Genomic DNA, 23,322 nt, shown 5'->3' on the forward strand with positions numbered 1-23,322 from the left:
TTTTTCTCTCCCCATGACCTTCAATTTCTATCCTCCCCACTTTCCTCACGTCCCCCATTCTCCCAACTCATCTCGATTTCTTATCTCAAAAAAACAAACAAAAAAAAACAACAACAACAACAATACACAAACCTTCTCCTGATTCTGCTTCATTCTTCTTCCTCTTATCTTCCTCCTCTTCTTCCTCAATTTTTTTCAACAACACTTCCATGACCTAATCTGTTGAAAACTCTCTCAAACATTAATAATAATAATAACAAAAACGATCCTATAATGCTTCATCTTCCTCTCTCACACATGTGGTATTCTTTACTGTTTCATAATGCACTACTCTTCTGCTATTTTAACAGACTGCTCTCATTTCGACCTCTCCTTCATTCCTTGCCGAAAAAATCCAACTGTTACAGGACTTTTTTATCTCCATTCTCTGAATTCTCCTTTATTGCATCCATCAAGAATTGTGTTAAATTGCATCTCTGACATAAAACTTAAAGAACCCAAGTTTGATATGAATGTTCGCTTTCCATCAATCATTCTTTTTTTCCAACTTTAGTGCCAACTCACCCCCCTCACCGCTCACTCTCAAAGCAACCATCCCACTCTTCTCCCTCTAAGCCTCCCTCTCACCTCTCTCAAAAATTCCCCCCTCACCTTTCTCCCACCTTTCATCCCCCTCACTCATCCTTCTCAAAGTTTCCCCCCTCTCATCCACCAAGCTGCCTCCCTCCACTGCCCTCTCACCTCCATCTATTCACTCCACTTCCTCAAATCCTCAACTGCCTTCTTCCCCCTCTCTTGTCCCCCTCTCCCCCAGCACCACAGAGCCTTTTCTCCTCCTCATTCGGCCCCCTCCCGTAGCTATTCTGCAACCCCACACTCTTTCAACAACCCTCCTTACCTCCCCCCCTCGTCCCTTGTTATACCCTCCCCTCCCCCCCACCCCCTGCACCCAAAGCCTCCTCCCCAACCTTTTAAAAGTGTAGACCTCAAATTAAACTGCATTAAAAGTGTGGACCTCAAATATCCGGGGCCTTCGCTCAAACCTTTCAGATCTTTCCATACAGGCTGCTATTGACAAACCAGACAGAATCTGCCTAACAGAAACTTTCCTCTCCCAAGACGTGTCTGACTCCCAAGTATCTCTCCCCGGTTTCTCCCTCCTCCGGTATGACAGACCTGAGCCTTGTCCTGGTGGAGGAGTTGCTCTCTTCATCAAAGACTCTATTCCTCACTCTCCATGCACTGCTCTCACTCCCCAACACCCCCAGGAATACCTCTGGCTATGGCTTCCCCTCCAATCCCACCTCATGTTTATATGTGTACTGTACCGTCCACCTAACAGTGATGACTCCATCTACAACTCACTATCCGGAAACATGGACCATCTTCTATCTTCTCATCCAAACTCTCTCTTCCTCTTATGTGGTGACTTCAATTGTCATCATGCCAGTTGGCTCGGTGTGGACACCTCTCTCACCTGTCATGGCACCTCAGCAAAAGCTTTCTGAGACTCATTGGGACTGACTCTATCGGTCAACTTCCCGACCCGGATCTCAACCAATGGTACTCCATCTCTTCTGGATCGGATTTTGACAAATTTCCCTGACAATATCTGCTGCTCTTCTCCGCTCCAATCGGTTCTTCTGACATTCTGACAAAGTGGACATCTCTCTGGCTGTTATCAGAGAACCACCTCACAACCGTGGAGTCTGGCATTTCATTCAAGCCGACTGGCAGGGTCTCCAAGCAGCCATCAGACTTACAGACTGGTCTCCTATCACTACTTTCTCAAACATCAACTAATCCTGGGAATTCTTTCAAAGAAACTTGCTCTCCCTCATGCACAGATTTATCCCCTCTCGTCTTCAGCTGTCCTACCCTTCCTCCCGCCCTTGGTTTACTGAAGCATGTGGCGAGGCAGTTATCCTGAAACAACTTGCCTTTGCCTCATGGAAAGCAAACCCAACTGAGGGCAATCTCAGTTCCTTCCACATAGCTCGGAACAAGTGTGTATCTACCCTCAGGAGAGCCAGAAAACAACATCTTTCTCATCTCAAATCTGAACTCTCAAACCTCTCTCCCTCCTCAAAATCCTGGTGGCGTTTAATCAAATCTGTTTCTGGTGTATGTTCCCCCTCCATCCCCTCCCTCCCACAAATGGCCGCACTGCTGAGACCACACGTGAAAAAACTGAATACCTAAACTCGGTGTTTGCAGCTAAATCTTGTTTCCTCAACCCATCTCTTTCTCTACCCACCTTACCCAGTCGCACCCAACTGTCCCTGGACTCTGTGTCCTTTTCTCCTAACAAGGTGGAGAGCTTGCTTTCAAACCTCGACTCAGATTCTGCAACCGGTCCAGACGGCATCAGCCCACGTGTCCTCAAAGCCTGCTCTTCTGCTCTTGCTCACCCTCTCTCTGTTCTCTTCACCCTCTCATTTGCTCAACGTCATCTGCCATCTGCTTGGAAATCTGCAAACATCAATGCCCTGCATAAAAAGGTGCAAAAACAGATCCCTGCAAACACAGACCAATCAGCCTTCTCCCAATCATCAGCAAGGTTATGGAATCCATCATCGCTTCAGATATGAAATCCTTCCTCTTCTCCAATGGCTTGATTTCCGATCATCAATTTGGTTTCAGACCAGGTCACTCGACCCTGGATATGCTGCTTCTGCTCTCCCATCAATGGATGGAGGTCCTCAATGCCAGACAGGAAATCCGAGCCGTATCCCTGGACACATCACGTGCTTTTGACACCCTGCTGGCACCCTGCCCTACTCACCAAACTCTCTTCCCATGGTATCCAAGGCCATCTCCACTCATGGCTCGCAGACTTCCTCTCCTGTCGCAGTCAACATGTGGTATTAAATGGAGTTCTTTCATCCCCTCTTCCTGTCCAGGCTGGAGTTCCACAAGGTAGCGTTCTGGGCCCTGTTCTTTTTCTGGTTTTCATCAATTATCTCTCCGACTCTCTGGAAAATCCTCTATATCTCTTTGCTGATGACTCCACCCTCTGCCGTACCATCTGTCATCCCTCAGACCGGCAAGCAGCAGCTTCTTCGCTCACTGCAGATCTGGATAAAATCACAAACTGGTCCAACACGTGGAACATGTCTTTCACTCCAGAGAAATCTCACACTCTCACTATGTCTCTTCGAAAGGACCGTTTAGAAAAACCCCCCATCCACTTTCTCAACAATCCTCTGGAAGAAGTCTTTTCTTTCAAGCTTCTGGGTCTCACTATCTGCCATGACCTTTCCTGGGAAAGTCACATTTCCAACCTCGCCTCCAAAGCCAGTCGCTGACTGGGAATCCTCCATCGTGCAAAGTCCTTCCTCTGCCATCCTGACCCCTGACAAAGCTTTTGTCCGAGCCTGATGGAGTACTGCTCTCCCCTCTGGGCTGGTGCTCCTGCCTCCCACCTTTCTCGGCTTCACGCTGTCAAAACCAGGGCATTTAGGATCACTGGTATCTCCTGCAATGAGGCTGAGTTTTTGGGCCTCTCACTCAATCACCGCAGGTTGGTCGGTGGTCTTTCTATCTTCTACCGTCTCCTCTCAAGCCTTGCCCCCCTGTTCTCTCTGTGAGTTGTCCCCACCACATTTCCACAGGGCGCTCAAGGTCCGCCAACAACCCCCTTCTGGTAAAACTACCAAAATCAAGAATCACTGCTCACCTTCACTCTTTAATTCCTCTCTTTTCTCACCTTTGGAATAAACTCCCTCACTCTATTCTTTCCCATTCTTCCCTCCAGGCTTTCAAAGCAGCTGTTCACCACCACCTCTTCTCATCCCCCATCCAAATCCTTGATCTTTTCTTCCCCCGATAATCCACCCAAGCCCACTTCCTTCAATTCCCCTGCTTTCCTTCCTGAAAGTCCCTGTAATGTCAATCTTCTCTTCCCCATGTTCCCCGTCCCATCCCTCTCCCTTCCACAGATCTCCTATTGTGCCTGTTCCCCACTGTTTTGTCCCTCCCACTCCCGCCCTTCTTGTCTCATGCGCCCTTGCTGTGCGTTGTGTGTTAGCTCTCACACGAGCCTCGACAATTTATACAAAAAAAAAATCTGTGGACATCCTCCTGCAGTTGGGTTACTTTTTTTTGGAGGTTGGTGGCAGGATTTGCACTCCAGCCACCGTAAAATCCTTCATTCCACAAAACATACGAAAATCGCAAAGAAAACTGGAAGCCCACTCCGTGGGACTACCTCCTGTGCAGCTGCCCTTCGCAGAGCAGCTCAACGGATGATGGGATTGGGGAAAATATTTTGGAGCCCCCACTCTTTGATGATAAGAGGAAAAACACGGGGAAACCTTCCCGGTTCGGATTGCGGTCGTGTATGTCAGGGTGGTGCTGAGTTGTCATCCGTCAGACGTTGGTTTCCTTGGGTTAAGCTGAAGCGGCCCTTCAGGTGGGTGCCGAGAATGTCCTGTCCCGAAGAGAGGATGATCACCTGTCTCTGTTATCATCTGAGCTCAAGCGTTTGAACATCGGTATTGCAGTACTTTCTGAGGTTCAGAGACTGGATTGCGACGAGATCATGGTGGGTGGTGCCTTCGAGACCACCATCCATGATGTTGCCAATGGATATCTTGGAACTCACCAAAGGGCAAAGAAAAATTTTGTCTCTCAAGGGACACTGAATACCATTGACCAGAGTCAAAGGGCCAGGCTTAATGGCAGAGCTGAGCTGTTCAGGGAGTTGCGTCGTAAAACTTTACGTGCGCTGAAAGCAGACAAGGAGGCCTAAGTGTGAGGAATTTTGAGGGGGAAGAATTATTCTTGTCCTACTTACAAGGGAATTCGTGCATTGTGTTCCTCCAAGCCCTTCCCTCGGTGTACTTCAGTTAGAGCTGAGGGTGGTGGGCTCTTCAGAGAGGAGGCTGAAGTGAAGGCCCGCTGGTCCGGTTACTTTGAGCTGCTGTCCCAGCGTGACCCACCAGCTATTGAGTTGGATATCATGGGTGTTGCTATCTCTATTGCTGACCCTCCAATCAACTGTGAATCACCTTCATTTGTGGAAACACATCCTGCTGCCAACCTGTTGAAATGGGATCAAGTGCCTGGGATCTGTGGCATCCATGCTGAACTTCTCAAGGCTGTTGGAAATGCTGTGCTCATGTTGTTGCATGCAGGTCTGTGCTCTGCCTGGAACACAGGCATCATCCCAACTGATGAGAAGAGGGGCCTTGTTGTCCCTCTCTGGATTGGGAAGGGTGATCGCCACGACTGCAACAACTGCTGAGGGGTGATGCTGCTCTCAGTTCCGGGCAAGTTCTTTGCTCGGATAATTCTTGATTAGGTTCAGCACCATCTGCTTGAGCACCAGCACCCAGAGCAGTCAGGCTTTATACCAAAGAGGTCAACGACCGACTGTGTCCTTACTCTTCAGGTCCTCACAGAATGCAGACAAGAGTTTCGGCAGTGGCTGCTTCTAGCCGATGTTGACCTCTGCAAAGCATTTGATTCAGTGAATCGGGATGCCCTCTGGAGGATTCCTGGTCTTCGTGAGGTGCCACCAAAACTGATCGATCTGATGTCTGAACTATACTCTGGTACTGAGATTGCTGTGAGATGTGGTGATACCATCTCCGACTTACTTCCCGTTCATATTGGAGTTTGTCGGGTGTTGGCTGGTCCCCACACTTTTCAGCACTTGTATGGACTGGATTCTGGGGAGGGTGTCGGAGTGATCAAGCTGCGGTGCATCACTTGGGAATGTCAAGTTCTCCAACCTTGATTTCACAGATGATGCAGTCATCTTTCTGGCGACTCTGGATATCCTTTTGGGGGCCCTCGAGATACTGAATGAGGAGTTGAAGCCACTGGGATTACAGGTTTCCTGGGTCAAAACTAAGATCCAGTCTTTCAATGGCATCTTTGATGCTGCAATCACGTCTGTACCTGTTTATGGTGAGGATGTTGAGTTCGTGGAGAGATTCACTTACCTTGGCAGTGATATTCATGTCTCTGCTGGCTGTGAACCCGAGATAAATAGATGTCTGGATTGGGCCTTGGGAGTCATAGATTCACCATTATGCAGTGTGGCACTGTCGTTACCTGTGCAGGAGGATGAAAGTCCGAGTCTTCAGTTCCTTGGTGCATCCAGTCCTGCTCTACGGATATGAGACTTGGACTCTGACCAGGGATCTGAGAAGGAGATGTAATTTCTTTGGTAACAGGTCTCTTTGGAGAATCCTTGGCTATCGCTGGTCGGACTTTGTGTCCAACGAGCGGTTGCTGAGAGAGACTTAAAGGAGATTTGTTACCTGCATAATCTGTGAGCATCAGCTGCGGCTATCTGTACATGTGGCTCCTTTTCCTGACACTGATCCTGCTCACCAGATTCTCTCAGCGAGGAAGCCTCGTGAGTGGAGGCCAATGGGCTGACCAGGTGCCTTGTGTTTGCAGCAGGTTGATTGGCGTCTCAAGGAGATGGGGATGGGCCAGGCATCTGCCTGGGGGATGGACAGATGGAGGCCCCGGGAGTACCGGCGGAAAGTGGACGCAGCGAATCGCTACTCCAGCGCATGCTCCCATACCTGCCTGACCTGACACAATCTTCTGGATGTCAGGGAGATGTGGTCACATGGGGTGAATTGGGGAGGAAAAATAAGAATAGAAGAATATTGCCAGTCTTCCGAGTTTGTGTGTGTAAAGAGCAATTCTCTGTGCTCACACAACAGGAGTCCAAGACCATCATCTGTGGAGTGGTGGATCTTTCTAATCTGTTTTGTTGATTCCACAGATCCCTATTGTTCATTGCGCAGTCATCGAGCCACTGGTGGCCAAAAGTGTGGTCCTTGATGTGAAAACACCCATCATCATCCACCATAAATGCCATCAAATTGACCCATTGGTTTTAAATGAGTGTTCCGATGCGAAGCATAAAAGTAACATCACGACATCAGTAGATGGCAGGATGCAAACAATAAGACTTGCAGCCCATAACCACAACAACAAAAACAAAAAATTAAATTAAAAAATAAATGAGGAGTAGGACGAGGCGGGGCCTAATAGGAGCCATTTTGGAATCCTGCAGTTGGTGGGACGACTCTCACATTGATGTCTGATCATCAAAAGTGTTCTCATTCTCAAAAATAGTAAATATCACTGCTTCTCATTCCAGAACATGGAAATTGTTCAAATGAGTGGATATATCGCAATATACCGTCCTTTATCATTCATTCTCTTTACAAAATGATAGATACACCAAGATACCATCCTTTATCATTCATTCACTTTACAAAATGATAGATACACCAAGATACCGTCCTTTATCATTCATTCTCTTTACAAAATGATAGATACACCAAGATACCGTCCTTTATCATTCATTCTCTTTCCAATATCTCGATATTCCATGAGCCTTGGCGAACCACAGGGGCAATGAGGTCACGTGGGTTCGTTTTTGAGGAGGAGCTTCAACACCGATCAAACCATCAACAGGTGTCATCAATGAGGTCACAAAACGATGATGAACTACGACGAGAGATCCCAGGAAACAGTTCTGTGAAATGGCCGTGGGTTTGGAATTTTTCCTCAAAAAAAAGCATCAGCACCACCACCAGCACGTCCACCAGCATCAGCACCAGCACCTCCACCAGCACCTCCACCAGCACCTCCACCAGCACCTCCACCAGCACCTCCACCAGCACCACCACCAGCACCAGCACCACCAGCACCACCACCACCAGCACCACCACCAGCACCACCACCAGCAGCACCACCACCAGCAGCACCACCACCAGCACCACCACCAGCAGCACCACCACCACCAGCACCACCACCACCACCACAACCATCAGCCCCACCTCCACCGGCACCAGCACCTCCATTTTCTCTTCAACCCCTCTCCATCTCCGACACACCCACCCCCACGATCCCCCATTTTGTTTTCAATCTCTTTCCATAACATCTTGTGTCCAGTGGTAAAATGTGCAAAAATAAATCACATTATTATTATTATTATTATTATTATTATTATTAGTGGTAAATGATATAAATAAATTTAACAAATGAGTAATTATAATATTTACAGAGTTCTTCGTTCATTTTCTCAATTCACTCCATTTATACCTTCACATTCTGCGAAAGGTTATGTTTTGGTCGCTGTGTATTTATTTATTTGTGAATATGTGTGTTTGTTTGTTATTCGCATAACTCAGAAAGTATTAAACCGAATTGCATGAAATTTGGTGGGATGATTCGTGATTATCCAAGGACGATTTGATTTGATTTTGGGAGCAATCGGGTCAAAGGTCAAGGTCAAGGTCATGAAAAGGTCAAAAACACTCTTTTGAGCATAACTTCCTTAATAAGACAGCTATTGACATGCAACCACCGCCATATTGTTCCATGACGAGATACCTTTCGGATATGTAGTGTTGGATGGGAGCTTGCGCCAGAGCAGAGCTTCACTGCATCCACTTTCCACGGGCCTCGTCTGGCCATCCACCAGGCAGATGCCAGGCCCATCCCCTTGAGATGCCGATCAACTTGCTGCAACCATGAGGCACGTGATCAGCCTGTTGGCCTCCTCCACTCATGAGACTCCCTCACTGAAAGAATCTTGTGAGCAGGATAAGCATCAGGAAAATGAGCCACATGTCCATACAGCTGAAGCTGAAACTCACGGACTATGCAGGTAACAAATCTCATTTCAGTCTCTCTCAGCAACCTCTTATTGGACACAAAGTCCGACCAGCGAAAGCCAAGGATTCTCCGAAGAGATCTCGGACCAAAGGAATTACGTCTCCGTCTCAGATCCCTGCTCAGAGTCCAAGTCTCACATCCATAGAGCAAGACTGGAAGCATCAAAGACCTGAAGACTTGGACTTTCGTCCTCCCGCACAGGTACCGGCAGTGCCACATCCCATGATCCAGTGAATCCATGACTCCCCAGGCCCGACCCAGACGTCTATATACTTCTGAATCACAGCCAACAAAGACATGAATATCACTGCCAAGGTAAGGGAATCTCTCCATGACCTCAACATCCTCACCACAAACATGCACAGACAGGAAAGAAGCTTCCAAGATGTCAACGAAAGTCTGGATATTAGTTTTGACCCAGGAATCCTGTAATCCCAGCTGCTCTGACTCCTCGTTCAGCACCTTGAGGGCCTCCAAAAGGATATCTAAAGTCTCCGCAAAGATGACTGCATCATCTGCGAAATCGAGGTCAGACATCTTGACATTCCCAAACGATGCACCGCAGCTTAATCTCTCCGACATCTTCATGGAATCCAGTCAATACAAATGCTGAAAAGTGTGGGGGCCAGTACACACCCCTGACGAACTCCAGTAACAACTGGAAATAAGTCAGAGATGGTACCACCACATCTCACAGCACTCTCAGTACCAGAGTCGAGTTCAGACATCAGATCAATCAGTTTTGGTGGCACCTCACGAAGACCAAGAATCCTCCAGAGGGCATCACGATTCACTGAATCGAACGCTTTACAGAGATCAACATAGGCTGCAAGCAGCCCCTGCCGAAACTCTCGTCTGCGTTCGGTGAGGACCTGAAGAGCAAGGATACGGTAAATCGTTGACCTCGTTGGTGTAAAGCCTGACTGCTCTGGATGCTGGTGCTCAAGGAGATAGTGGCGAACCCTCTCAAGAATTATCCGAGCAAAGACCTTGCCCAGCACTGAGAGCAGCGTCAACCCTTGGTCGTTGCAGTCTTGGCGATCACCCTTTCCTTTCCAGAGAGGGACAACAAGGTTCCTCTTCCAGTCAGTTCGGAGGATGCCTGTGTTCCAGGCAGAGCACAGAACTGCATGCAAGGACATGAGTATAGCATTTCCACCAGCCTTGAGAAATTCAGCATGGATGCCATAGATCCGTGGAGTTTTACCCCATTTCAACCGGTTCACCGCAGCCTGTGTTTCTACAAGCGAAGGTGGACCACAGTTAATTGGAGGGTCAGCAACAGGGATTGTAACACCCCTGGTGTCCAACTCGACAGCTGGTGGATCAGCCTGGTACAGCTGCTCAAAGTAACCGGCCCAGCAGGCCTTCACTTCGGACTCCTCTGTCAAGAGCCTACCACTCTCTGCTCAAACTGCAGTGCTCCGAGGGATGGGTTTGGATGACCGCAATGTGCAAATTCCCCTGTAAGCAGGACAAGAAACACTTGACCACAGGTGATGCTCTTCCTCCTCACAGATTCCTCGCACATCGTCTTTCTTGTCCACCCTTAGCACACGTACAGTTTTACGCCTCAGCTACCTGAACAGCTCAACTCTGCCATTTAGCCTGGCCCTTTGACTCTGGTCAATGGTATTCAGTGTCCCTTGAGAAACAAAATTCTTCTTCGCCCTACTTTGAGTTCCAAGACATCCACCGGCATCATCAAGTACGGTGGTCTTGAAGGCACTCCACAACTCTTCAGGATACCCCAAAGCACCCAGATCCCCCAAATCTCCACTCCACTTGTTTGCAAATTCCTCAGCTACGCTCTCATCCTTGAGCTTGCCAACATTCAGCCTTGGCTGGGATGGTACCATTCTCTTGGATTTAAGGTGCAACTTAAGAGTTGCGACAACAAGCCTGTGGTCGGTATTGAGGAACTGAGCACTCCAGTAGACCCTGCAGTTTTGGATCATCATCCAGCATCCATCAACGAGCACATGGTCAATCTCCTTTGCCACCCCATCAGCGTTGGAATACCAAGTCCAGTAATGAGCTTGTGGGCACTGAAACCATGAACCAGCCACCCAAAGTCCATGACTTCTTGCAAAGTCAAGGAACTTAGTGCTATTCTGGTTCCCAACGGGTTCACGGGTCGTCTAATATATACATACATATGTATTTTTTTTTTTTTGAAAAAGGCTCACTCGGCTGTGCCTGGATGGGTTTGAGGGTGGAGGAGTAGAGGAGTAGCAGCTGAAATATGAATCCTATCCAGGTTCCTCCCAATGACTAAATCTTTGCTTTTTGGTTCTTTGGGTTCCTTCTGACGACTCCAATGCAGGATTGTACCTATTTGGGATTCCATTTGATTTGAATTTAATTTATTTTAATCCCATTCTGAATTCAACTGAATCGTAATAAACGTCATGGGTCAGGGTCAGTCGAACCTTTACAGCTCAATCAAAGCAGGGTTGCATCAAATCGGGACGTCTTGGTACCTGGTCATCACTGCCAGAAGTTTTAAAGTGGCAGGTCTAGTTATATCTCATTAATAATGCAACACACCACACCAGCACACAAACACCACAAAAAGCACACCACACAAACACCACACAAACACCACACAAAACAAGTCTACAATCTCTGATTGCTTCTTTTCTTGTAAATCTAATGAATCATGAATGTGATAATCCGGTTTATTTGATCGTTTTGATCCATAAACCCAGCTCCAGTGCTGATGATGGGATCCCGGGTTGAAATCACATTTGTACCGTTTTCATTTCCCTCTTGGTTCCTGATGTCCTTGTACATCTATGTGATTGTACGTTACCGTCTATAACTGTCCGTGTCCTGCACAAGTTACACAAAAGTGAAGTTTATTAACTATTTCTCATTTAAAAGTTTGAACAATCGATTGTTTAACAATTTCATTGTTACTGTTTCTTGACTGGGATGAAAAGAAGTTGTTTGGATGTTACCATGAAGTGGATACCAAGGGATTAACAAGAACAGCATCATCCATTAATTATATCCACAAATTAAGAATCGGTGTTCAAAATTTATATTAGTTATTAATATTATTGTAAAAGGTAAACAAGAATTAGTGAATGAATCTGATTCGGTTTCCCCTCGCACTCTTCTTCCTGTCGCTCTCTTACACTACCGGTCAAGAGGTTTTCACTCCCTCATGAAACCCAACCATGGCTATGTGGCTTCGGCTGAGCTGCTGGGTTTCTTTTGGGAGTGCAGATTTTCGTGCTGGACACAATAATGTCAGGTCAAGCCAGATTAGATCTGTGGCTTGCTCCAGGTACCATGTAAACCTGTACAAACCTGTGTCATGGTCGGGTTGTCAGAAACGAAACTGACTCCACCACCAGGTTTGTCTGGTTCCCTTTCTGTAAAGCCTTTTAGGCTGCTGGTTGCATCATTGGTTCGGGGCACAGCGATGCCGCTGATGCAGTGCCCCGATTACCAGTACACTGGTGCTCATTTCGCAGACCTCAGAAGGATGCCAGGCTGAGTGAAGCCCCTTGTGTTAATTCAGTGGAAAACGGGGCTCAAACGCAGAACACGAGGATCCCAAGCCACCACCCTAACTGCTGAGCCAACGCCAGGCTTGTTTTCTGGTGAGGAGGGTGTTTGGATATGAATACCCAGCAGAATTAAAAAGAAAACCTGTCAGATGGCAGAAGAGCTCCGAGTGAGCCAAAAGCCTTCCATTTATTGTGCCCAACTGAAATTTATCACTTCCGGTTCTGGGTTTGGAGCGACGAGAGGTCTCCTTTGGGGCTCTCTGCTGATGTTCTCAAAGTTAAGTTTCTGGTCGTTATCTGTCCCGTTTTGACTGTTTATTTTCTCACCTCTATGTTACTGTGTGTTCCTAGTTCGGTTTTGTTTCAAAAATCGTGATATTTTGTGAGTTTTTTTTGTCGACGTTCTTACCGGGTGTTTGAAGCCTCGGACTTGGCCAAGGCTTGAGGCCTACCGGTTCCCCTCGGTGCTCGATCATTTTTTTTTTTTTTGGTTTTTTTTTTTCTCTCCCCATGACCTTCAATTTCTATCCTCCCCACTTTCCTCACGTCCCCCATTCTCCCAACTCATCTCGATTTCTTATCTCAAAAAAACAAACAAAAAAAACAACAACAACAACAATACACAAACCTTCTCCTGATTCTGCTTCATTCTTCTTCCTCTTATCTTCCTCCTCTTCTTCCTCAATTTTTTTCAACAACACTTCCATGACCTAATCTGTTGAAAACTCTCTCAAACATTAATAATAATAATAACAAAAACGATCCTATAATGCTTCATCTTCCTCTCTCACACATGTGGTATTCTTTACTGTTTCATAATGCACTACTCTTCTGCTATTTTAACAGACTGCTCTCATTTCGACCTCTCCTTCATTCCTTGCCGAAAAAATCCAACTGTTACAGGACTTTTTTATCTCCATTCTCTGAATTCTCCTTTATTGCATCCATCAAGAATTGTGTTAAATTGCATCTCTGACATAAAACTTAAAGAACCCAAGTTTGATATGAATGTTCGCTTTCCATCAATCATTCTTTTTTTCCAACTTTAGTGCCAACTCACCCCCCTCACCGCTCACTCTCAAAGCAACCATCCCACTCTTCTCCCTCTAAGCCTCCCTCTCACCTCTCTCAAAAATTCCCCCCTGACCTTTCTCCCACCTTTCATCCCCCTCACTCATCCTTCTCAAAGTTTCCCCCTCTCATCCACCAAGCTGCCTCCCTCCACTGCCCTCTCACCTCCATCTATTCACTCCACTTCCTCAAATCCTCAACTGCCTTCTTCCCCCTCTCTTGTCCCCCCTCTCCCCCAGCACCACAGAGCCTTTTCTCCTCCTCATTCGGCCCCCTCCCGTAGCTATTCTGCAACCCCACACTCTTTCAACAACCCTCCTTACCTCCCCCTCGTCCCTTGTTATACCCTCCCCCTCCCCCCCCCCCCCCCTGGACCCAAAGCCTCCTCCCCAACCTTTTAAAAGTGTAGACCTCAAATTAAACTGCATTAAAAGTGTGGACCTCAAATATCCGGGGCCTTCGCTCAAACCTTTCAGATCTTTCCATACAGGCTGCTATTGACAAACCAGACAGAATCTGCCTAACAGAAACTTTCCTCTCCCAAGACGTGTCTGACTCCCAAGTATCTCTCCCCGGTTTCTCCCTCCTCCGGTATGACAGACCTGAGCCTTGTCCTGGTGGAGGAGTTGCTCTCTTCATCAAAGACTCTATTCCTCACTCTCCATGCACTGCTCTCACTCCCCAACACCCCCAGGAATACCTCTGGCTATGGCTTCCCTCCAATCCCACCTCATGTTTATATGTGTACTGTACCGTCCACCTAACAGTGATGACTCCATCTACAACTCACTATCCGGAAACATGGACCATCTTCTATCTTCTCATCCAAACTCTCTCTTCCTCTTATGTGGTGACTTCAATTGTCATCATGCCAGTTGGCTCGGTGTGGACACCTCTCTCACCTGTCATGGCACCTCAGCAAAAGCTTTCTGAGACTCATTGGGACTGACTCTATCGGTCAACTTCCCGACCCGGATCTCAACCAATGGTACTCCATCTCTTCTGGATCGGATTTTGACAAATTTCCCTGACAATATCTGCTGCTCTTCTCCGCTCCAATCGGTTCTTCTGACATTCTGACAAAGTGGACATCTCTCTGGCTGTTATCAGAGAACCACCTCACAACCGTGGAGTCTGGCATTTCATTCAAGCCGACTGGCAGGGTCTCCAAGCAGCCATCAGACTTACAGACTGGTCTCCTATCACTACTTTCTCAAACATCAACTAATCCTGGGAATTCTTTCAAAGAAACTTGCTCTCCCTCATGCACAGATTTATCCCCTCTCGTCTTCAGCTGTCCTACCCTTCCTCCCGCCCTTGGTTTACTGAAGCATGTGGCGAGGCAGTTATCCTGAAACAACTTGCCTTTGCCTCATGGAAAGCAAACCCAACTGAGGGCAATCTCAGTTCCTTCCACATAGCTCGGAACAAGTGTGTATCTACCCTCAGGAGAGCCAGAAAACAACATCTTTCTCATCTCAAATCTGAACTCTCAAACCTCTCTCCCTCCTCAAAATCCTGGTGGCGTTTAATCAAATCTGTTTCTGGTGTATGTTCCCCCTCCATCCCCTCCCTTCCCACAAATGGCCGCACTGCTGAGACCACACGTGAAAAAACTGAATACCTAAACTCGGTGTTTGCAGCTAAATCTTGTTTCCTCAACCCATCTCTTTCTCTACCCACCTTACCCAGTCGCACCCAACTGTCCCTGGACTCTGTGTCCTTTTCTCCTAACAAGGTGGAGAGCTTGCTTTCAAACCTCGACTCAGATTCTGCAACCGGTCCAGACGGCATCAGCCCACGTGTCCTCAAAGCCTGCTCTTCTGCTCTTGCTCACCCTCTCTCTGTTCTCTTCACCCTCTCATTTGCTCAACGTCATCTGCCATCTGCTTGGAAATCTGCAAACATCAATGCCCTGCATAAAAAGGTGCAAAAACAGATCCCTGCAAACACAGACCAATCAGCCTTCTCCCAATCATCAGCAAGGTTATGGAATCCATCATCGCTTCAGATATGAAATCCTTCCTCTTCTCCAATGGCTTGATTTCCGATCATCAATTTGGTTTCAGACCAGGTCACTCGACCCTGGATATGCTGCTTCTGCTCTCCCATCAATGGATGGAGGTCCTCAATGCCAGACAGGAAATCCGAGCCGTATCCCTGGACACATCACGTGCTTTTGACACCCTGCTGGCACCCTGCCCTACTCACCAAACTCTCTTCCCATGGTATCCAAGGCCATCTCCACTCATGGCTCGCAGACTTCCTCTCCTGTCGCAGTCAACATGTGGTATTAAATGGAGTTCTTTCATCCCCTCTTCCTGTCCAGGCTGGAGTTCCACAAGGTAGCGTTCTGGGCCCTGTTCTTTTTCTGGTTTTCATCAATTATCTCTCCGACTCTCTGGAAAATCCTCTATATCTCTTTGCTGATGACTCCACCCTCTGCCGTACCATCTGTCATCCCTCAGACCGGCAAGCAGCAGCTTCTTCGCTCACTGCAGATCTGGATAAAATCACAAACTGGTCCAACACGTGGAACATGTCTTTCACTCCAGAGAAATCTCACACTCTCACTATGTCTCTTCGAAAGGACCGTTTAGAAAAACCCCCCATCCACTTTCTCAACAATCCTCTGGAAGAAGTCTTTTCTTTCAAGCTTCTGGGTCTCACTATCTGCCATGACCTTTCCTGGGAAAGTCACATTTCCAACCTCGCCTCCAAAGCCAGTCGCTGACTGGGAATCCTCCATCGTGCAAAGTCCTTCCTCTGCCATCCTGACCCCTGACAAAGCTTTTGTCCGAGCCTGATGGAGTACTGCTCTCCCCTCTGGGCTGGTGCTCCTGCCTCCCACCTTTCTCGGCTTCACGCTGTCAAAACCAGGGCATTTAGGATCACTGGTATCTCCTGCAATGAGGCTGAGTTTTTGGGCCTCTCACTCAATCACCGCAGGTTGGTCGGTGGTCTTTCTATCTTCTACCGTCTCCTCTCAAGCCTTGCCCCCTGTTCTCTCTGTGAGTTGTCCCCACCACATTTCCACAGGGCGCTCAAGGTCCGCCAACAACCCCCTTCTGGTAAAACTACCAAAATCAAGAATCACTGCTCACCTTCACTCTTTAATTCCTCTCTTTTCTCACCTTTGGAATAAACTCCCTCACTCTATTCTTTCCCATTCTTCCCTCCAGGCTTTCAAAGCAGCTGTTCACCACCACCTCTTCTCATCCCCCATCCAAATCCTTGATCTTTTCTTCCCCCGATAATCCACCCAAGCCCACTTCCTTCAATTCCCCTGCTTTCCTTCCTGAAAGTCCCTGTAATGTCAATCTTCTCTTCCCCATGTTCCCCGTCCCATCCCTCTCCCTTCCACAGATCTCCTATTGTGCCTGTTCCCCACTGTTTTGTCCCTCCCACTCCCCCCCTTCTTGTCTCATGCGCCCTTGCTGTGCGTTGTGTGTTAGCTCTCACACGAGCCTCGACAATTTATACAAAAAAAAATCTGTGGACATCCTCCTGCAGTTGGGTTACTTTTTTTTGGAGGTTGGTGGCAGGATTTGCACTCCAGCCACCGTAAAATCCTTCATTCCACAAAACATACGAAAATCGCAAAGAAAACTGGAAGCCCACTCCGTGGGACTACCTCCTGTGCAGCTGCCCTTCGCAGAGCAGCTCAACGGATGATGGGATTGGGGAAAATATTTTGGAGCCCCCACTCTTTGATGATAAGAGGAAAAACACGGGGAAACCTTCCCGGTTCGGATTGCGGTCGTGTATGTCAGGGTGGTGCTGAGTTGTCATCCGTCAGACGTTGGTTTCCTTGGGTTAAGCTGAAGCGGCCCTTCAGGTGGGTGCCGAGAATGTCCTGTCCCGAAGAGAGGATGATCACCTGTCTCTGTTATCATCTGAGCTCAAGCGTTTGAACATCGGTATTGCAGTACTTTCTGAGGTTCAGAGACTGGATTGCGACGAGATCATGGTGGGTGGTGCCTTCGAGACCACCATCCATGATGTTGCCAATGGATATCTTGGAACTCACCAAAGGGCAAAGAAAAATTTTGTCTCTCAAGGGACACTGAATACCATTGACCAGAGTCAAAGGGCCAGGCTTAATGGCAGAGCTGAGCTGTTCAGGGAGTTGCGTCGTAAAACTTTACGTGCGCTGAAAGCAGACAAGGAGGCCTAAGTGTGAGGAATTTTGAGGGGGAAGAATTATTCTTGTCCTACTTACAAGGGAATTCGTGCATTGTGTTCCTCCAAGCCCTTCCCTCGGTGTACTTCAGTTAGAGCTGAGGGTGGTGGGCTCTTCAGAGAGGAGGCTGAAGTGAAGGCCCGCTGGTCCGGTTACTTTGAGCTGCTGTCCCAGCGTGACCCACCAGCTATTGAGTTGGATATCATGGGTGTTGCTATCTCTATTGCTGACCCTCCAATCAACTGTGAATCACCTTCATTTGTGGAAACACATCCTGCTGCCAACCTGTTGAAATGGGATCAAGTGCCTGGGATCTGTGGCATCCATGCTGAACTTCTCAAGGCTGTTGGAAATGCTGTGCTCATGTTGTTGCATGCAGGTCTGTGCTCTGCCTGGAACACAGGCATCATCCCAACTGATGAGAAGAGGGGCCTTGTTGTCCCTCTCTGGATTGGGAAGGGTGATCGCCACGACTGCAACAACTGCTGAGGGGTGATGCTGCTCTCAGTTCCGGGCAAGTTCTTTGCTCGGATAATTCTTGATTAGGTTCAGCACCATCTGCTTGAGCACCAGCACCCAGAGCAGTCAGGCTTTATACCAAAGAGGTCAACGACCGACTGTGTCCTTACTCTTCAGGTCCTCACAGAATGCAGACAAGAGTTTCGGCAGGGACTGCTTCTAGCCGATGTTGACCTCTGCAAAGCATTTGATTCAGTGAATCGGGATGCCCTCTGGAGGATTCCTGGTCTTCGTGAGGTGCCACCAAAACTGATCGATCTGATGTCTGAACTATACTCTGGTACTGAGATTGCTGTGAGATGTGGTGATACCATCTCCGACTTACTTCCCGTTCATATTGGAGTTTGTCGGGTGTGGACTGGTCCCCACACTTTTCAGCACTTGTATGGACTGGATTCTGGGGAGGGTGTCGGAGTGATCAAGCTGCGGTGCATCACTTGGGAATGTCAAGTTCTCCAACCTTGATTTCACAGATGATGCAGTCATCTTTCTGGCGACTCTGGATATCCTTTTGGGGGCCCTCGAGATACTGAATGAGGAGTTGAAGCCACTGGGATTACAGGTTTCCTGGGTCAAAACTAAGATCCAGTCTTTCAATGGCATCTTTGATGCTGCAATCACGTCTGTACCTGTTTATGGTGAGGATGTTGAGTTCGTGGAGAGATTCACTTACCTTGGCAGTGATATTCATGTCTCTGCTGGCTGTGAACCCGAGATCAATAGATGTCTGGATTGGGCCTTGGGAGTCATAGATTCACCATTATGCAGTGTGGCACTGTCGTTACCTGTGCAGGAGGATGAAAGTCCGAGTCTTCAGTTCCTTGGTGCATCCAGTCCTGCTCTACGGATATGAGACTTGGACTCTGACCAGGGATCTGAGAAGGAGATGTAATTTCTTTGGTAACAGGTCTCTTTGGAGAATCCTTGGCTATCGCTGGTCGGACTTTGTGTCCAACGAGCGGTTGCTGAGAGAGACTTAAAGGAGATTTGTTACCTGCATAATCTGTGAGCATCAGCTGCGGCTATCTGTACATGTGGCTCCTTTTCCTGACACTGATCCTGCTCACCAGATTCTCTCAGCGAGGAAGCCTCGTGAGTGGAGGCCAATGGGCTGACCAGGTGCCTTGTGTTTGCAGCAGGTTGATTGGCGTCTCAAGGAGATGGGGATGGGCCAGGCATCTGCCTGGGGGATGGACAGATGGAGGCCCCGGGAGTACCGGCGGAAAGTGGACGCAGCGAATCGCTACTCCAGCGCATGCTCCCATACCTGCCTGACCTGACACAATCTTCTGGATGTCAGGGAGATGTGGTCACATGGGGTGAATTGGGGAGGAAAAATAAGAATAGAAGAATATTGCCAGTCTTCCGAGTTTGTGTGTGTAAAGAGCAATTCTCTGTGCTCACACAACAGGAGTCCAAGACCATCATCTGTGGAGTGGTGGATCTTTCTAATCTGTTTTGTTGATTCCACAGATCCCTATTGTTCATTGCGCAGTCATCGAGCCACTGGTGGCCAAAAGTGTGGTCCTTGATGTGAAAACACCCATCATCATCCACCATAAATGCCATCAAATTGACCCATTGGTTTTAAATGAGTGTTCCGATGCGAAGCATAAAAGTAACATCACGACATCAGTAGATGGCAGGATGCAAACAATAAGACTTGCAGCCCATAACCACAACAACAAAAACAAAAAATTAAATTAAAAAATAAATGAGGAGTAGGACGAGGCGGGGCCTAATAGGAGCCATTTTGGAATCCTGCAGTTGGTGGGACGACTCTCACATTGATGTCTGATCATCAAAAGTGTTCTCATTCTCAAAAATAGTAAATATCACTGCTTCTCATTCCAGAACATGGAAATTGTTCAAATGAGTGGATATATCGCAATATACCGTCCTTTATCATTCATTCACTTTACAAAATGATAGATACACCAAGATACCGTCCTTTATCATTCATTCACTTTACAAAATGATAGATACACCAAGATACCATCCTTTATCATTCATTCACTTTACAAAATGATAGATACACCAAGATACCGTCCTTTATCATTCATTCACTTTACAAAATGATAGATACACCAAGATACCGTCCTTTATCATTCATTCTCTTTCCAATATCTCGATATTCCATGAGCCTTGGCGAACCACAGGGGCAATGAGGTCACGTGGGTTCGTTTTTGAGGAGGAGCTTCAACACCGATCAAACCATCAACAGGTGTCATCAATGAGGTCACAAAACGATGATAAACTACGACGAGAGATCCCAGGAAACAGTTCTGTGAAATGGCCGTGGGTTTGGAATTTTTCCTCAAAAAAAAGCATCAGCACCACCACCAGCACGTCCACCAGCATCAGCACCAGCACCTCCACCAGCACCTCCACCAGCACCTCCACCAGCACCTCCACCAGCACCTCCACCAGCACCACCACCAGCATCAGCACCACCAACACCACCAGCACCAGCACTACCACCACCACCACCACCAGCATCAGCACCACCACCATCAGCACTACCACCAGCACCACCACCAGCATCAGCACCACCACCATCAGCACTACCACCACCACCACCTCCATCAGCCCCACCTCCACCGGCACCAGCACCTCCATTTTCTCTTCAACCCCTCTCCATCTCCGACACACCCACCCCCACGATCCCCCATTTTGTTTTCAATCTCTTTCCATAACATCTTGTGTCCAGTGGTAAAATGTGCAAAAATAAATCACATTATTATTATTATTATTATTATTATTATTATTATTAGTGGTTAATGATATAAATAAATTTAACAAATGAGTAATTATAATATTTACAGAGTTCTTCGTTCATTTTCTCAATTCACTCCATTTATACCTTCACATTCTGCGAAAGGTTATGTTTTGGTCGCTGTGTATTTATTTATTTGTGAATATGTGTGTTTGTTTGTTATTCGCATAACTCAGAAAGTATTAAACCGAATTGCATGAAATTTGGTGGGATGATTCGTGATTATCCAAGGACGATTTGATTTGATTTTGGGAGCAATCGGGTCAAAGGTCAAGGTCAAGGTCATGAAAAGGTCAAAAACACTCTTTTGAGCATAACTTCCTTAATAAGACAGCTATTGACATGCAACCACCGCCATATTGTTCCATGACGAGATACCTTTCGGATATGTAGTGTTGGATTTGACGTAATGTCATCGGAAGTGTGTCTAAATGACGTCACAAGATGACGTAAATTTTTAATTTTCGATGTCATCAGTTTTGATCATACCGTTTTGTAGGACTTACCTTGAGGACGTCACACACCAAATTTGACTTCGATCGGACTGATCGTTGTGACGTCATTGACGTTTGAACATGACGTTTTTTTTCAATTGTGGCTAAAATGTCCTGATATTTTACATTCAAATATCGATATAATTTATAAAGCAAAGTCTCCCAAATCCAGGCATTAGGATCAGTACCAAAATATCTGTTTATTGATGTTCAGGTTTTGCCAATTCACTCTGTAGTCAAGGTGAAGGTCACACTCAAGGTGAATATATACTTGTAGGCATAGCTTCAGATCTAATAGAGCTATTGACATGAAACCAACGTTCAAACGTTCAGTGAACTACGAGCTTTCAGAATGGTAGTCCCCGATTGGACGTGACGTCCCCGGAAGTGCGTCAAAATGACGTCAAACGATGACGTCATTTTTAAACTTTTTAATTTTTCAGTGTTTATCATTCCATTTTGTTGGACTGCCTTCAAGGAGGTTACACACCAAATTTGACGCCAATCGGACTGACGGTTGTGACGTCATGGACGTTTTAAAATGACTTTTCAAATGTGCCCGGAAAAAAGTTGCGGCGGCGAAGGTATGCGCTCTACCGAGTGTCTGTTGTAGTTCATGAATGGAGAGGATCTGGGGGGAAACACGTGATCTTGGGAGAGGAAGTTAAACACGAGATTACATTCCGTATTCACGGGAAAAGGTGAGATTACCTGGGGATAGAGGGTTTTAGGTTTGTTTCCTTCAATCCAACATGAACAGGTAAATGTTTGTTCCATTCCAGAGAATGTTTCGGTGATTCTGATGTTCTTGAGGAACCAGGAAGGATTTAACCCTCCACTCCCATCTTGCCAGATTGTTACATTTTCCAGGTTTCCCAGGTAACGGGACCGCACAGTGAAAACATCTACCTGTAGGGAACACGTGCACGGCAGGTAACATCTCACCTGGTCAGGATATTAACATGGTTATTATTATTTTATCTACCTTGTTAAAGTGTTCTGTGAATGATTACCTGACCCTGTTCAAAAGGATCGCGATGTGTTGATGATTGTTTAAGATGATAAGATCTCAAACACTCCAATCGTCCACACATCGTGATATAAACATCGGAGTTTGTGCTAGCCCACCAAACATCTCCTGTTTTGATGTGAATCTTGTAATCCTTCGGTTCCTGGGGGGAATCTGATAGAAATCCCACATCGTTAATACCCCGGATGTTAAACATGATGTTCAATGTCATTTTTACTGTAATAAACTACCAGGACGAGCTTACCATGTACATGAGTTAAGCTGCAGAACTTTAAAAAATATAATATAACGAGTAAAACTACTCCTTCCGAGGGAGGTCCAGGGATTACTCCCCCTGTAATATTTTGAGAAATTGATGTAAATATAAACATTTTGGGGGTGATCCTGTCCACATTGTAACAAAAAATAATAAATCAAATAAAAATGATATTTGGGGAAGAATTTTTTCATTTCCCCTGAACATCCATTGATGTGAAGATTATTTTCAGTTCGTTGATGCAAAATTTTATCATAAATTAAAACAATACTGAACACTGCAAACTTTTACAGAACTTTTAATACAAGTGTCTGATAAAGGGGGGGGGGAGGGGGGATGGGGGTCATATAATTACTCTCACTCCAGTGTAAACCGAAGTATCTCCTACCCGTTTACACTCACAATCATGGAATAGAGTGGTTCACCCTCACTCCAGTGTAAATCGAAGTATCTCCTACCCGTTTACACTCACAATCATGGAATAGAGTGGTTCACCCTCACTCCAGTGTTAACCGAAGTATCTCCTACCCGTTTACACTCACAATCATGTAATAGAGTGGTTCACCCTCACTCCAGTGTTAACCGAAGCATCTCCTACCCGTTTACACTCACAATCATGTAATAGAGTGGTTCACCCTCACTCCAGTGTAAACCGAAGTATCTCCTACCCGTTTACACTCACAATCATGGAATAGAGTGGTTCACCCTCACTCCAGTGTAAATCGAAGTATCTCCTACCCGTTTACACTCACAATCATGTAATAGAGTGGTTCACCCTCACTCCAGTGTTAACCGAAGTATCTCCTACCCGTTT

The 23,322-nt window shown here is 46.8% G+C and overlaps 1 protein-coding gene and 1 long non-coding RNA gene across 2 annotated transcripts in view; both read right to left on the bottom strand.

The window, feature by feature from the left end:
* Positions 1 to 23,322, bottom strand: part of LOC147031023 (uncharacterized) — a 215,243-nt gene that overhangs the window by 89,172 nt on the left and 102,749 nt on the right. The window lies entirely within an intron of this gene.
* Positions 1 to 23,322, bottom strand: part of LOC147031026 (uncharacterized) — a 37,091-nt gene that overhangs the window by 6,914 nt on the left and 6,855 nt on the right. Inside the window, exons 2-3 of the mRNA XM_085875695.1 lie at positions 22,236 to 22,405; positions 21,934 to 22,131 (exon numbers count right to left, since the gene is read on the bottom strand). Of these exons, the coding sequence (XP_085731821.1) occupies positions 21,934 to 22,131; positions 22,236 to 22,405 (368 nt within the window). The remainder of the gene's footprint in view (positions 1 to 21,933; positions 22,132 to 22,235; positions 22,406 to 23,322) is intronic.

Source organism: Eptatretus burgeri, chromosome 3 (genome assembly GCF_056783735.1).
Source record: "Eptatretus burgeri isolate ZD-2024b chromosome 3, Ebu_testis_v1, whole genome shotgun sequence".
Taxonomy (NCBI): Eukaryota; Metazoa; Chordata; class Myxini; order Myxiniformes; family Myxinidae; genus Eptatretus; species Eptatretus burgeri.